General features: G+C 39.6%; 2 protein-coding genes across 2 annotated transcripts; both read right to left on the bottom strand.

Annotated features, from left to right (window-relative positions):
- Window positions 1-3,070: 3,070 nt before the first annotated feature.
- LOC135488189 (zinc finger C4H2 domain-containing protein-like) lies at window positions 3,071-9,098 on the bottom strand. The gene is made up of 5 exons (XM_064772679.1): window positions 9,033-9,098; window positions 5,713-5,884; window positions 5,032-5,204; window positions 4,526-4,682; window positions 3,071-4,023 (listed from the first exon to the last, which is right to left on the bottom strand). The coding sequence occupies exons 1-5, from the start codon at window positions 9,089-9,091 to the stop codon at window positions 3,910-3,912; spliced, it is 675 nt and encodes a 224-aa protein (XP_064628749.1). The 5' UTR covers window positions 9,092-9,098; the 3' UTR covers window positions 3,071-3,909.
- Window positions 9,099-10,552: 1,454 nt separating this feature from the next.
- On the bottom strand, window positions 10,553-13,881 carry LOC135488169 (NADH dehydrogenase [ubiquinone] 1 beta subcomplex subunit 8, mitochondrial-like). The gene is made up of 5 exons (XM_064772646.1): window positions 13,770-13,881; window positions 12,979-13,199; window positions 12,292-12,359; window positions 11,471-11,561; window positions 10,553-11,264 (listed from the first exon to the last, which is right to left on the bottom strand). The coding sequence occupies exons 1-5, from the start codon at window positions 13,867-13,869 to the stop codon at window positions 11,178-11,180; spliced, it is 567 nt and encodes a 188-aa protein (XP_064628716.1). The 5' UTR covers window positions 13,870-13,881; the 3' UTR covers window positions 10,553-11,177.
- Window positions 13,882-13,984: the final 103 nt, after the last annotated feature.

Below are 13,984 nucleotides of genomic sequence, written 5' to 3'. Positions count from 1 at the left end.
TTAACTTCTTGCCCGATTGCCACCAATTTGATATCATGGGTACATCTAACCACTATACAGTAAATGTCACACAGGTTTTTAATTTGACCTTCTTGTCAAGGTCACAGAGGTCAAATGGCGTAAATTTGCCGTCAGGCCGTAACTATGGCATGTTTCTTAACTGCAATGACTATTGATCACAAATTAAGTACACATGTACCCCTTGGTCAGGTGATCTCAGGTACCGAAGTTTGGTGCGATCTGATTTGCCGTTTGGCCTCCAGGGAGGGGGCCAAATCCTAAATTCTTCAAAATGCCATTATTCCTAGTAATGACTTGCCCGATTGGCACCAATTTTATATCATAGGTACATCTAATTCTAACATCCATTCAATGTGTCACCCGGGTCTTCTTTGATTTGACCTACTTTTCAAGGTCACAGAGGTCGAATGTACTGTAAATTGGCCATTTTGGGGAAATTGTAATTGCTTGGACCTACATCAAACCTAACACAACATGACACAAGACCATGCTCTTTATCCATCTTTCCTCCACATGAGGTGAGCACAATGGCCCTGGCCATTTTTTATTGATTTTACTCCACCAATGGTGAAAATTTGGATTAGAGGATTAGACATATTGGAGAAAATGTGCAATAAGTGGTGTCTCATAACTTTTGATCATGAGCTTACATGTAATTCCGTATACCCATGTAATTTTCAAAATTGTAAATGCTTTTGTGCTTTTGTACTTAGCCCTTGAGGCCTATTACCAAACTGTAATAATGCAGCTTAAACTCCTTTGCACAGTAAGATTTGATGCAGACCAATAAACTGTCCGATAAGAATGTTTCGCTTTAAAATACATTCTTTTTGTGGGTACTGAAGATGCGAGTGTAGTTTCTATCACATTGTAGTATGTTTATTGTTCTGTAAATCCAGATGATGTGTGATTGATACTGGCACAAAACTAAAATATGGAAGTGTTGAACTGCAAAATATTTGGGAAGCTATAAGGCGAAATGGGTAATAGGCGAAATGGGTGTAGGCGAAATGGGGATACACCAGCTATATGGACTAAGTAATTGAAAGACTGAGATGCTTTATACAATGAGAAACTGGCAGAACTAAAAATCCAGATGGCAGCACCAGTACTGAAAGGTACACTTCCAGTGCATTTTCCATTAAAATTAAGTTTCGTTGATTTTCTCCCTAAAACTCATCAAAATAGAATTAAGGACCAATAAAACTACATTTTTGGGGGGGGGGGGTATTTCCCCATGTAGAGTATTAAATTAAGGGATGAAATATGAAATATGAAATAATCATTGACCCGGGAAATGGCTTCTCATTACAACCATGGTCCACTTGCCTGCAGGGCCCCCTATTGGCAGGTTTTGTTGTGCAGGTTCCTCATTACTCAACCTTGGATGAGAACATTGTACACTTATACTGTTAAATTTGAGCATTAATTTGACTGCAGAAGTTTTGTCTTCTTCAGGGTACATAGATGTGTTGGAGTAAGAAATTATCTGGATTACTTCATGCTACGGTTTCTGACTCTGTATGTGATTAATTTTATAGCATTGAAGATAGAAATTGAACCTTTCACAAAGATGCTGCTTTCACTGATTCAACTGTATGATGATATGTATGAGGCTGTTGAAAATATAATGTATTGATACTCCAAATACTTTCTTTATGTTTCTCTTTTGGTGAACACCTTCAGTGCCGGTGTTTCACACACACATCCCCCCTCTTCAGAAAAGTATAAGATTGCTGCATAAGGTCTTTTGCAGTAACTTCTCCAAGACAAGGTCTTCTTGAATCAGTAGAGTTATGTTAGCTACACTCCTTTACTATATCTTATATTTTGGTTGAAAAATTACCAAAATGATCCCCCTTTCCAACACATCTCACATCTCACAGTGGGTCGAAATGATTCACGCTTGTACGAGGGATATATTTAGTGCTAAGTCTGACATGACCAAGGGCCTATATTGTGTAGGCCTATACATGTACTAGTCACTTGAAGATGGCAAAGTTAGGCTCTCCTGCCTATATATAGCACGATAGTCCCCCATAAAGAGGTTGATGTTACTGTTTATGTCCTTTGACACATTCTGATTCAGCTTTTTTGTTACATCTATGGATGTGCCCAAACGCTTGGTGTTGAGGACCATAGACCAGTTACTGTACTCTGTTCTGCTTTGTCTTAAAAGATGTACTGTAGCCTTTGCCTTGGGGGTTTTCCATAAAGTATGAGGACATCAAATGATTTTTGGACCTCCCACAGAAGGTAGAATACGGCTCTTAAATGTACGCATAATTTGCTAAGTTTTCAAACCCCTGACTCCTCCAGTGCATACTTGTAAGTTGTACCATGTATGAGACGCACATCAAATTTCCTTCCAGATATTTCTTGTGACTATGTTTGGTACACTGATGTTGAGATTATGACACAGGTGTAACAAAATAGTCTGTATTGCTCAAGATTCCACTAGACTTGAAAAGAGGTGCAATCTGTATTCAGGCCTTGTGTCTTTCCCCGACATCAGTCAGCCATTACGGAAGGTCTTAAAGAACAATCTTCAATGACGGATTCAAATGATAGTTATTTGGCCAGATATCTGGGAGTCGTAAGGTACAGATCCAGTTAACCCAGTCCACTGTATCCTGTTTAGAATCGGTCTTGAGACTTGCTCAGCGTCGTCCTGTATATTAGTTTTCATCAGGGTGTCCCTGAATACAACATTTCAATAACCATCGACAAACATCCATTGGGGCAGTCGCAGCCAAGCGGATCAATCTTGCAAGCAAGCAAGCTTTTGTTTGCTGAAGAGTGACTGGTCCAATTTCTTGGATTAGTGCTGTTGGGACGACTTTGGCCAGGAGGTATTTTAAAGTTGTGACCACAGCTTCCAAAACACGTAGTTTTAGCAAACTGCACGTGATACACTCTCAACAGATTAACATGCCCTGTTTCGCTAGGTCATCAGATTCAGCCTCTGCTTGAATGGTGCATGTTATTACGTCACCAGATGATCACACCACCAAGGACAGGAAAAGGCAATAAGTTTCAATACCATATGTACTGTTCAGACGTTTATTTTTACAAGAAAAGAAAATATACACCAACAGAAATCATTTTGCACAATGATTCTTTTCAACATAAAACACAATAAGTTACCTTCCGAAGGCAAGGAAGTTGCCACACGGAATAAGGCGGATAAACAATACGATTAAGTGAGATTCGCCTCGTACAGGGGTACCCTAAAGAAATGGCCTGAATAGGCATGACGATGTTGTCAAAACATGAGAGTTGCCAAGAACACTGATTGTGTCCGCTAATGTTTGCCCAACTAATCAAAATCCAAGTATACAGGGTGTCTGTCCTGAGAAATGGACAAGCCAAATTGGACAAATTTTCAGTGGATGTGTAGAAAAGCACATGTATATTTTCATATAACTGCGAAAGAGATTGACCGATTTGAATGAAATGAAGACAGACCTTCATCTGAGACAGTCCCCAATCATATCCAATGAAAACATAGATTGTGAATGCACCAAAGTTGGCCAGCACATATCTTGGAATACCCTGTAAAGGCTTTGCTCCTTTCATATCAACCAAATTGACATATATGTGACCCACCACAGCAAAATGAGGCGCATGTCGCTTCGAGCTTGACAGGTTGAGACGGACTGGTTGTTCATTTCACTATTGTCTGCCTTTTGTGAAATCTGAGTGTATCAATTTCTTCTATTATGTCCTGGTGTCATTTTAGGCTCATCTTCTGTGCGACATGTGACCCATTTTGCCATGGTGGGTCACATATGTCAGTTCAGGAAAGTCCAAAAGTAGTAATTTAGTCCACTGCACTACCCAAAGTTCATTTATTGCACTTGGCAACAGCATCTTTTCAGAATTCTCTCATTCATCCAACTTCCTCTTGGGTTTTTTCGGATTCCGCGACCGACTCTTGGCCTTGCAAAGAGGACATATTGGAGCATTTCTGTGGATTTGCTGATGGCAGGAGAGGCAAGCCTGTAAAAAGATATCAAAAAGAAAATCTTAAAGTCGAAGTTTGACCAATCTTCTCTGACCCGAACGAAAGCAATGTCAAAGATGGATGTACCTCGGAGCGTTACTGACGGGGATAATGCTGGAACAAAGTCACAACCAATTGAATCATTGAGGACATAGTCGCAACCAAAGACAATTATCACAAACAGCATCCCATCTCAAGGACAACAGCACAGCATTCCAAAACGTTGTGCCATTTCACTTTTGCCAATTACAGTACATGTAGAACCTCTCTATTAACGACACCCTCGGGACTGACAAGTGCTGTCCTTAATAGAGAGGTGTCCTGATTAGAGAGGTCAAATTAAATAGAAACAACTGCTTTGGGACTAAAACTAGTGTCCTTAATAGAGAGGTTGTCCATAATAGAGAGGTGTCCGCTAAGGGAAGTTCCACTGCACATCAGTTTTATCTAAGCCTTAATTTTAGGAGAAGTTTAATTTTCTACTAGCTATCTAATTACCTTCATGGGAGGGGGTTGCTGCCTAAATGCTTGTCTTTCATTTTTGTTCCGCGGCACCTGGATTTGTTGTGCGGCTGCCGCAGCTGCTGCTAGACTTTGTGGAATACTGGAATCTTGGGGCTCAGTATAGCGTTCAGGTTTCTGACTTTCAAAGTATCTGTCAAAGCAAAAATGCTAGATGAATTACATGTACTTCTAACAAATAGAAACTTCGAAGAGGATCAAATTTTCATTTCTGCAAGATCATTAATTGGTCGCAGTTTTCGACCATTAGTAACAAAAATTGTCTTCTTAAACTTGACGACTACAAATAAGGCCAAAAAAAGTTAATGTTATGTTTCTGGTTTCCACCCGCGTCAATTCCAACCCCCGCACGTCAATATCTTTTCATTTTCCCATTCAGTAGCCAGCAGACGATATGCTGCATGACCGCATTCATTTTCAGTTGACCATGAAACCAGAAACATAACATTAACTTTTTTGGCCTAAGATTGATGAAAACATACTCAGGTGTCAGTTTGTCATCCTCTTCCTCGAGTTTGGGTAACTTCTCCAGCCCGATATTTGTCCTTAGGTTATCCACGTGATCCTTTAAGGGCCGGTACTCCTCGTACAGATGTTTGGCACTCTCCAATGCACGGTGTCTCTCCTCTTCCGCTTGTTTTATTGTCGACTCCATCTGTGGAGAATACACTTATTATGAACACTGTATGGTGATAGGATTTTTAAGGGGTATACTGTTCGTAAATACTTGTGGTCCAGTTAAATAACAATTCACTAATACACAATGCCATAGTGCAGTTATAATGTGTACAAATTTGTTTAAACTTGGTATTCATTGTATTTGTATATCAGTCTACACAACGGCAATGGTGAAATTTATATTTAGCTTGTAAATACAAGCTAAATATAAATTCCATACAAGCTAAATATAAATTCCATACAAGCTAAATATAAATTCCATACAAGCTAAATATAAAATTCCAGCACTGCCGCAATTGACAATTTTAAAAATTCAATTACATTTTCAAATTTTTTAACAAACGGCATAGGTCTTTAAGGTAAATTTTTTAACATTAGAGATTTTTACTGTGAAATTGTGAGATTTTTCCAGAAAACGGGTCATCTTTGTTCGGTCCTCAAAGCCGAGGAATGAAACCCAATATCTAAAGCAAGACAAATCTCACCAGGCTAATATCAGCATGAATCTGTCTCAGCTCCTCAACATGTGCCATCTTCTCCTGGAGCAGGAGTTCCATCTCTTGTTTATACTCCTGAAGATGCTGGTTCTCCATTTCTGTGCCATCATATTCTTGTCTAAGTCTTGACTTTATTTTCTCTAACTGCAACGTCTTTGCCCTGGAGAAAAAATTCAATATGAATGTGTTACTCATAGTTATACAGTAGAACCTCTCTATTGAGGACACCCTCGGGACTGACAAGTGCTGTCCTTGATAGAGAGATGTCCTGATCAGAGGTCAAATTGAATGGAAACAACCAATTTGGGACCAAAACTAGTGTCCTTAATAGAGAGGTGTCCACTAAGGGAGGTTCCATTGTAATTTATTTTCTTTAACAGCATGTCCTGAAAGATAAGATATCAAATCATGTTCAATTTCATCATAACTTTATTTTTCAATACTTTGTACATTTTTGCTGAACAGATGAACAAAATGAGAAGATTTTTTTTATCATACAAAATTTGTTTTGTTCTTTGACCAGGGTACACCCTCAGTTGTAAAGATTTTCAGTCGAGCTCTCTCACTCAGTTCAACTTGGTCACACAAACTGGCACACTAGGAATGCAAGGGGTTAATTTTCAGAAGTCAGTTTGTTCACACACAAATCAATGGCTGCAATTTCATGTTGGTACTGGCAAATTATTCCTTTGAGGTAAAATTGATTTATTGACTGTTTTCACTGGAATAAATTTGTGTATCAATAGAAAGTTGTTTAAATTCTGTAGATCCAATTATTTCTACAATACAACTTATTTATTCTCAGTCATTATTTATTTTTGGGTGTGTTCAGTTCCTTTTGGTATCCATGGGCTTTTAAATCACTCATGCTTTAAGAACTGGTGAGACCCTTGCTTAGCAAAGATCATCACACTATCAATTCATTCACTTTTTCATGCTTAACGGGACAGTATAGGCAGAAGCTAGACAGGCAAGATAAATTTACATGAAGTCGTCAATAGGGGTCTCTCACATCTCACAGTATGTCGAAATGATTTATGCTTTTGTGAGGAATATATTTAGTGCTGAATCTGACATGACCCAGGGCCCTTACTGTGTATACTAGTCATCTGAAGATGGCCACATTAACCCCTCTGCTCCTGCCTATAGTCCCCCTTTAAGCAATAAAACTGATGCAATCCTTTATAATATTTCTAAATGATAAGTCAATATATCAGGCTTAGCTATTTTATCAAAATTGACTATAATGAAATTGATGCAATAATCATTGCTATCGAGAGAGTAATGGTGGTAGACATCTGATGATTTTTTTTACATAAAAAATCATGCAAATATTTATTCAATAGGCTATTGTGAGCTAACTACACAGCAATTACCATCTCCTGAGTCAATGTTACCAGCACTTTCTGAATGATGCAAGACTTGAAACACAGAGAGCATATCACCTTTATATAGTTCTTTCGTTGAAAACCAAAATATGATTTTGAACTAACAAAGGGATAAGATGGAACATCTGTTACAATGCCGGAGCTTGAATACTGAAGAGGGTTAAAGAGACTTTCATTAGCACCTGGATGTGTTGCCCATTGAATGGCTTCAAGCACTCTTTTTTGAATCATTTCCAATTCATCAATGAATTTGAAAATTTCAATGCTGGCATTTTAACCCTAGTTTATGAAAGAAGGCCATGAAAAGTTCCAATACGTTTTCACCATGTTCATGGATGAGTTTCATAATAATCAGCAACTTATAAAGAAAAGAATATTACTTTTTTCTCTCAAAATATCTTAACAAGGATTGTTGAATATGTTCATTCTATTTTTGTAGGAGTTAAAATATTTTTCAAAAATTCTGGCTTTCATGTTTTGCAGACTGCTGCTAAGTAAACGTTTAATTTTTTAAAATAGACTTTCAAAACTAGAGTACAGACTCTTCTCAACTAAAACCACACCCCACCTGCAATGACTTGTATCTAAAACTTGTCCTTAAAAAATTCCAAAGGCAAGCTGTCTTAAGTCTCTCCATACAGACTCAAGGGCTGTATATAAGAAATTAACCATTAAACCACTTGAAGTGTCCTTTTTGAGACAAAGCCATGATTCCCTGCATGACTCCCGAGGCTTCAACAATAGCTAATCTATGCAACAAAGAGTCCAATAAAGAAAGGATTCAACTGCAATCTGCCCTGATGAATAATGCAGCATTTGATTTCTTGCAAATCGCTATCCCACATTTATAAATCTCATTTCCTGATGTTAAGGCAAAACAAATGAAGTATCTGTTTTTGTTCCTGAGTGAAACTGATGTTTTTGAAACAGACTGGTCGTTGTCAGTTGTGGGGTTGGTGATAAGCATGACTAACTTGAGTTTGGTGCATCTTTCTAAGTCCAAACAGAAGATTTATTATAAATGACACTAAAACAACACCATATACGAAGTTTTGAATAATGTTTTTTATACCTATCAAAGGCCTAGATTCCCACGCAGCCTTAAATTTACCCAGAAACCACGTAATTACCGCAATACAGCACCAGGTGATTTCAATAGGGAAGTCACCATAGTTTATCTTTTGCCTAATCCCTTTGTCCCGACATCCTATCTCAAAAACCAACATTCTGTTTTCTTGGCCTGATCACAAATCTGATATCGGCTCAAAGCAGAGGGGGCTCATCAGTCAGGGGCGATAGAATCAATAGATCTTGACAGCTAGCAATCAGCCTTGTCACCATGCACTTATGCGGATTTATTGCATGCTCAATCTAAAGGCCACTCAATAAAATTACATGTTTCTCAGCACCTCTGTCCTCATCAGCATCATTATCAACATCAATTTGGTTTCGTGGCCCAGTCTTGGCCATATATTCATGATGAAATCATGCCTTTTTCTGGAGCTGAGGGTAGAAATGAGAGGCCTTACTGGACCATGTAACCTCTGAACACTTTGATTTAATAGGTCTTGCTTGGACTTGGTGGAGGTGTTGCCGGCCTGGTGGATGGGTGGGGAGGGGTGGGGGAGAGGGGGAGGGGGAGGGGTGGTCTTATGTTTTGGTTGCTTTCTCTTCACCCCAGTCCAAGTTTCAGTTAGGTGTTTGGACCGATGTCTATACACTTCACTATGTTCACTATGCACATACATTGTTCCAATCTATTACAAATACACAAGCAATCAGAAATAGACGGCTCAACATAAATGGTGTTCACAGGCGATCTAAATCGTATATCGGGATAAAAAGACTGAGCAAATGTGGACAATGGATATCTACAGATGAATAACAACATTTGAATGTTTTTAATAAGGGGGAAATTACCTTATATCCTTGATATGTTCGAGTTTGTTCAGCAACAGCATCTCACCTTCGTCCGCCATGGCTGGGTTTACCTCGCTTCCAGGCACGATTTGGAAATTGTATCCGTTTTCAATACAACAGAATGTGTGGGGTAACCGGTTCTTTGGAGACGAGTTTACTGCGGGGAATATTCCTAGAAATTCAATATCTGATGTCTGATTGGCTAGGAGTTCTTGGCTTAGTTAACCCACTCCTTGCGAGGGCACAGTAAAAACAGATAAAGACCCCATGGTGGATAGGATTGGCCTTACAGATAAGAAAACGGGGGGGGGAGGAGGGTTAAAGCCAAGTTAAAGACACAGTGTGAATATGACAAGGTGTGTCACAATCAGTCTTGAGACAATTGACTCCCGGGCCATTGGGGGACAATGTCACATACAAGTGGGAGACTGCACTAGTTAAAGACACAGTGTGACCCAGGGACGGGAAGATGAGATACCACCCTCTGCCACATGGTATTAATGATCACAAAGTTCAAAAACATATCCCCATTGTGCTTGGAGGTGCAACAAGACCTAATTTTTTGACAGTGCATGGCCTCTCTGTAAACTCAAGTCTGATAACAGGGGGAACCACTGTTTTAAGAATATGACAAGATGTGTCACAAACAATCTTGAGACACCCAGTAGAAGTCTTTTCCCAGCGAAGTATTGAACAATGACTCCTAGGCCATTAGGGGACAATGTCACATCCAAGCAGGAGACACTCACTAGAACCGGCTAGGGGCCTATGTCACAGCGGGAAATATTAGTCAATTGACTCCCGGGCCATTAGAAGACAATGTCACATCCAAACAGGAGACACTCACTAGAACCGGCTATGTCACAATGGGAAATATTAGCCAATTGGCTCCCAGGCCACTGGGGGACAATGTCACATCCAAGCAGGAGACACTCACTAGAACCGGCTATGTCACAATGGGAAATATTAGCCAATTGACTCCCGGGCCATTGGGGGACAACGTCACATCCAAGCAGGAGACACTCACTAGAACTGGCTATGTCACAATGGGAAATATTAGCCAATTGACTCCCGGGCCATTGGGGGACAACGTCACATCCAAGCAGGAGACACTCACTAGAACCGGCTATGTCACAACGGAAAATATTAGCCAATTGATTCCCGGGCAATTGGGGGACAATGTCACATACAAGTGGGAGACACCCACTAAAACTCGTGTCACAATTCGAATTGTAAGCGCAACACTAATAAAGACAACCATTTGTGGACGCAATTTGGAGACACACAGTGTTGGCCTTATCTCACAACTTGTCTATTTTCCTTGGATGACGTGCCAAAAATCAAATTGTCAAGTCTGTCTGGTTAGTTTAAAGGAACCCCAGGGAGTTGCCAAGTATATCCGGTAAGGGGGTCCGTGAAACATTATATGACCCCCCCCCCCCACCCTCCAAACAATACACATTAGGAAAAACAGATAAATTCGAGAAAAGTGTATACATTTACATTTTATTTATTATTGTAAACTTTGTACATAGGACACAATACTTCGAATTGCAAGCTTAAGTCAAACTTACCAATGAAGGTATTCAATAATTGCAATCATACCAAAAAGGGATAAGGCCCACTTACAGATTTCTGCCGATACTAGTAAACAAGACTTAGCATACATGTATTACTTAGTCAACAGTGTACTAATGCAAACAGTGTCCGAAGCAAGTCATGCACTTTTCTCTGTCTTGACTGAATGGGTACATGCACTTGAATGTCCTCTTTCTGGCAATTTTAAAAGCCAGACATGATGATGTCTTTGTCAGACAGATATTGATGCAGAATAGACAAAGACTGGTTGTATATTGCTTGGACACAGATTTCAAATTATGTTACACAAGTACATGCATTAGTTTTCCTGAACACTCACTTCTAATCTACAGGGTGGCCCAGAATTATTTCCCCTTGCACAATAGAATTCTATTGTGTATCCATTGTGTGAGGGACAATAATTCTGGGCCACCATGTACACAGCAAAATATTTCAACAACTTGACTGTAATGCCTCTCAAAGTGCTCATCATCTTCAAACACAATTCCGTTAGAAACACAGAAATGTCAGTATTGTATCCATCAACTGTCTATATCCTATCAACATTTATTCTACAGGTTCAAACGTGTAGTGTTTCTGTAACTCCCACTCACGAGTTTCCTCGTTTAGTTTGTAGGGCATCTCTTTCTGCATCTGTAAGGAAAATCAACAATTAAGGAAGGCCTTAGAATCAGACTGATCTAATCATTTGAGTGCCACAGTAGCATAATATTCTTCAAATATGCAGTGACAAAGCACCTTGCCCGTTTCAACAGCAGCACGTGACATCCATGTTTGATCCATCACAGATAGCTGGCACAGTTTGCAGGTTTACAAAATGAAGTTTACAGAATACTAACCGTTGGTGTAAAATTGGGGTATGGCATTGTCAGTATATAAAGGACCACGAGGCCTCCAACTAGTCCAACAAACCACCGTAACTGCTCCCCTCTGAAATATATAAATCGATCAGTTACTATAAGTGTGAATCAAATTTCTTAAGAGGAACAAATGTTCTTGCATTCAAAAGACAGACATTTCTTTAGTCATGCTTTTTATACTGAAGATTAGCACAGCTACAGTGTCGTCACAACTAATGCAACAACTGAAAAGCACCACAACATACACAACACAGACTGCCAGTGTTGTCACAACTATTGCAACCACTGAAAAGCACCTCAATATACACAACACAGACTGCCAGTGTTGTCACAACTATTGCAACCACTGAAAAGCACCTCAATATACACAACACAGACTGCCAGTGTTGTCACAACTATTGCAACCACTGAAAAGCACCACAACATACACAACACAGACTGCCAGTGTTGTCACAACTATTGCAACCACCGAGAAGCACCACAACATACACAACACAGACTGCCGGTGTTGTCACAACTATTGCAACCACTGAAAAGCACCACAACATACACAACACATACTGCCATGCCGCTATCACATGCAACAGCAGTGTTGATAGTCATGAGTAACCTCAACGGCTTTCAATAAAAAACATTTTGGCTGGCAACATATCATGTTGGTATGGAGCTCTTCCAGTAGTGTTTATAAAGCAATGACCATGTCAAGTTTTCATGTCTTCAGCAGAAGGCAGTAAGGAGACACTCGGATTATTATCAATTCCTTTCTACCATTTATAATTCGAAAAAAACAGAAAACTTACAAAGAATATCTGTAATCAAAGTTTGGATCCCATCTGTCCTCACCAATTATGTCTGCCTCGATATGTAACTGAAAGAGAAATAAGGCCATGGGGATGATTAATCCGGTTTACCATCCGAGATATTTAAAAAGATGATCAGGCTTTTTTCATTTTTCATTATCCGTTATTGGTTTACAGCCTGATTTACTGGTCAAAACACGTGATTCGGCAAGTTCCAGTAAATGAAAAGGTCAGTCATCAACATGAGGCAATGCCGCATTGAAAAAATGTCATTATAATGGTGAAGATCCTACCCTATCAAGTTTTTATTGTGTTTTTCCATCAGTTTAGATAAAGATGAACCACTGGAAAGATTGTTTGAATAAAAAAACTAATGGCAACAACAAAAGAAATACCTTTTTTCCAAAATAATGACAAAACTTGAAGTACGCTCTGAACTCATGCGGGAGGTGGACAGTAAACCAGATAATTTCTTTGTAACTGTGCAATTCTTCTGCCAATGTTATCAGTGAAACACAGACGGTCCATCAGGTGGACCATAATGATATTGGATAAGTCAGCTAACTTTTATTAATCAAAGAAATGCATACAAACTGATTTACAAATTTTTTAGCAACGAGCTCTTAAATTATAATTTCCAGAACAGAGCGACTGGACCCAACAACTAAGAAATACCATTAAACTTACTGGTTCTCCAAAGTTTCTCTTTAATTCAGGAATATCCCAGTCATAATAGGGATCTCTGCTGTCACCAGAAACATATGGCAACTTCGGATAGTCACCCCATCCAAAGCCATCATCGGGGTAAGCTTCATAATCTTTCTCTAGAAGTCCATACTTCTTGGCAGCCGCCGCTTTTTCTGCTGGAGTCTTTGGGACAGGTCCAGCAGCCCAGTCCTTATTCCAGTCTGAAAAGTAAATCAAATATTGCATTCTTCATGTACACTGATCTTTCGTTTCATTCCACATCAGTGCGTCTTGCACCTGTGCCTGTGGTGGAGTGGCCAAACTTTGCCAAGTTATGGAGTCAGCATCAGTTATTTTGGCCGACAGCCGACAGAAAAAACGAACAACAGAAACAAACAATCTGCTTTGTTCTGTACCCCAGCCCTGTCATTTCTGTTGGCCTGTGCCGTGGCCTGTACTCAATGAGGATACCGGTAAACAGGTTTTCTTTGGACTCTAGTCTGACTCTATCTGTCCATAGTCTAGCCCAGCCTAGGGCTAGGGTATGAGCTGAGCAAGGGCATGAGGCTGATGGGCAGATCCAGATGATCATGACTCTCTTGAGCATGTTGGGGGTTGGGTGCTAGGCTAGAGATTTTCAGTAGACAGTAGGCCTAGTCACTGTAGTGTATAGCCGGAATAGGCTAGTGTGCTGTATATAGTGTATGGTATACGCATATTCAATTTTACTTCATTTATCAGTGCGTTTTTCACCATGTCTCTATATCTAAATGAAAGGTATATCTGCTTACATCCTGCTTGAGCTGCTAAGACAACATTTTGCGGTCTAATATGGAGCAGGGGACGAGTAATTTTCGGTCCAAAATGAAGAAATTTTCCCAAAGACGCCATCTTGGTCCAAGGTGAAATTTACAGCTGTAAAGAATTTTCATCTAAATAGTTTCCAACCAGAGCTGTTTGACTCAAAATAGTAAGTAGACATAAAATATACAGCATCAATATGATT

The sequence above is a fragment of the Lineus longissimus genome, chromosome 5, assembly GCF_910592395.1.
Source record: "Lineus longissimus chromosome 5, tnLinLong1.2, whole genome shotgun sequence".
Lineage (NCBI taxonomy): Eukaryota > Metazoa > Nemertea > Pilidiophora > Heteronemertea > Lineidae > Lineus > Lineus longissimus.
Note: the sequence above shows the minus strand (reverse complement) of the source record. Positions and strands in the feature narration are given on the sequence as shown.